This window comes from Gadus morhua, chromosome 20 (assembly GCF_902167405.1).
Source record: "Gadus morhua chromosome 20, gadMor3.0, whole genome shotgun sequence".
Lineage (NCBI taxonomy): Eukaryota > Metazoa > Chordata > Actinopteri > Gadiformes > Gadidae > Gadus > Gadus morhua.
In genome coordinates, this window is record NC_044067.1 from 13,948,486 (window position 1) to 13,950,985 (window position 2,500).

General features: G+C 46.3%; 1 protein-coding gene across 7 annotated transcripts in view; it reads left to right on the forward strand.

The window, feature by feature from the left end:
• satb2 (SATB homeobox 2) overlaps positions 1-2,500 on the forward strand; it is a 44,075-nt gene that overhangs the window by 14,848 nt on the left and 26,727 nt on the right. For all 7 annotated transcript variants that reach the window (XM_030343475.1, XM_030343476.1, XM_030343479.1 and 4 more), the window contains exon 3: positions 2,118-2,303. In XM_030343475.1, the coding sequence (XP_030199335.1) occupies positions 2,118-2,303 (186 nt within the window). The remainder of the gene's footprint in view (positions 1-2,117; positions 2,304-2,500) is intronic.

Sequence of the window (2,500 nt, forward strand, 5' to 3'; positions counted from 1 at the left end):
CACACACACACACACACACACACACACACACACATACACAGGGTTGTCCCCAACACGCAAGAATATTCACACACATTTCTCTCTCTCTCTCTCTCAAACCCACATTCATACACACAGAGAGATACTATTACACAGACACACACAGAAACACACACACAGAAAATAGTTTCACAGTGATATTGATGTTCGCGGATCCGCATACATGAAGGAAGGATTAGAGGTTTGAGGGAACATCAAATGATCCAAACCAGATCAGTCAAAGTCGGCCGGCAAAAAGGAAGAGGAGGAGGATGAGGAGGAGGAGGAGAAGAGGGAGACTGGGACAGAAGGAGGAGAGGATAGAGCTAGAGATAGGCACAGAGAGTGAGAGAGAGGGATAGGGAGAAAGAGGGAGAGAAAGAGAGAGAGAAAGAGGGAGAGAAGAGAGAGAGAGAGAGAGAGAGAGAGAGAGAGAGAGAGAGAGAGAGAGAGAGAGAGAGAGAGAGAGATGGAGCGATAGTTGTAGAGAGCCGCTTCGTGTTGACAGTTATATTTCCCTGCTGGGGGAAATCCACTTACTTGAATTGGCGCTGAGCTCTAGTGTGTAATTCACTCCATGAGAGCCAGGAGGACTGGGAGCAGGGTGATTAATGAGGAGGAAACATATAGGAATTGACTGATTAAAACATGGTGTGTACGTGAGAGTGCATGTGTGCGAGTGTGTGTGCATGTGTGTGTGTGTGCGTGTGTGTGTTTGTGTGCGGTGAACATGTGTGTGTCATGTGTATGTCGTGTGTGTGTGTGTGTGTGTGTGTGTGTGTGTGTGTGTGTGTGTGTGTGTGTGTGTGTGTGTGTGTGTGTGTGTGTGTGTGTGTGTGTGTGTGTGTGTGTGTGAGCATGTGTGTGTCATATGTGTATCGTGTGTGTGCGTGTGTGTGTGTGCGTGTGTGTGTGTATGTGTGTGTGTGGGTGGCATGGCATGCATGTGGACTTACATATTACTGTGCCCTGTGTTATTAGTTCTGGGACGTTGCCTAATGCTCCTAGTTCATCATTCCTTTTGAACAGGCTTTAATTAATTGCAAGTTGACAGGTGGCCCAAAACCAAAAGCCTTTTAGGAAAAGTGTTATCAGAGAGGCGGGAATGTATTGGTGGATGGAGCCAAAGAAATAGGCACAGAAGTGGAATTTTGGGAAGGATGCCATGGCGATATAAACATGGGTACATTATCAGCACAGAAAATGGAGGCAGGGTGTATTTTCTCTTCTTCATTGTTTGGGTAAATTGTCTTGTTGAGAAGCATTATTTATGCAATGCATTAGAAAAGCTTTCGGCTAATCAGTAGTGAAAAGTGATGGGCTGTACCATATGTCCGGACCTATTGGTCAGATTCAAAGCTCTCCTAGTGATTGTTGTTGCCTGGCTAGATATTGGCAGGAACGGTCTCCCTCACTGGTGTCTTCTTGTTCACTGTAACGTAAAACTGGAGTGCTAAGTGTTAAAAGGGGATAGTATACAAGATAGCATTGCTATGATGTATACTATTCACTTTGAACACCTGGTCAGCTTTTATGATCCAGTCAACGAGAAGACACCAGGCAGTGAGACACACTTCTATTTTTTGGTTGTTGACTGGTAAATCGTTCACAACCTGCCCGTTATGTCCTAAGATCCACCCTCCCTTTAACTTGAGGCTTCTTAAGGCTTTCATTAAGCATCTGGCCCGAATATGTACTCACCTCCCAGTAGTTGCATTTGCATATGTGTTGTAATATTTATTACGTATGCGAAGACAAAAAATAAGGAATGCAATACTCAGTGGACTTGGCCAAATGGATTGAGGCAGACATCACAGCCTTCAAATTAATGCCTGAAATTGCTTTTTCTTGGTATTGGTAATTGCCGCTGGCATTGTCAAATCATTGGTAAAATAGCAAATAACTTGTCTTGACGTTCCATCATAAGGCTTACATCTAACACTTGGTTTTGCTCTGTTTTTCAAACTCACATTGTTGTATTTTCTCTGATTTTCTCTCTCTCTCTCTCTCTCTCTCTCTCTCTCTCTCTCTCTCTCTCTCTCTCTCTCTCTCTCTCTCTCTCTCTTTCTCCCCCTTTCTCTCCATGTCTCTCCACCCAGGGCTGATGATCCCGGTGTTCTGCGTGGTGGAGCAGGCGGACGGAGGCAGCATACCTGTGGAGGTTGAGGGCCGGGAGGAGCACGCAGAGTTTGTCCTCATCAGGAAGGACATCCTCTTCTCCCAGCTGGTGGAGACGGCCCTTTTAGCCCTGGGCTACTCTCACAGCTCTGCTGCCCAAGCCCACGGTCAGTCACACACACACACACACACACACACACACACACACACACACACACACACACACACACACACACACACACGCACACACGCACACACACACAAACACGCACACACACACACACACACACACACACACACACACACACACACACACACACACACACACACACACACACACACTCAGATGCACGAACGCAGGCAA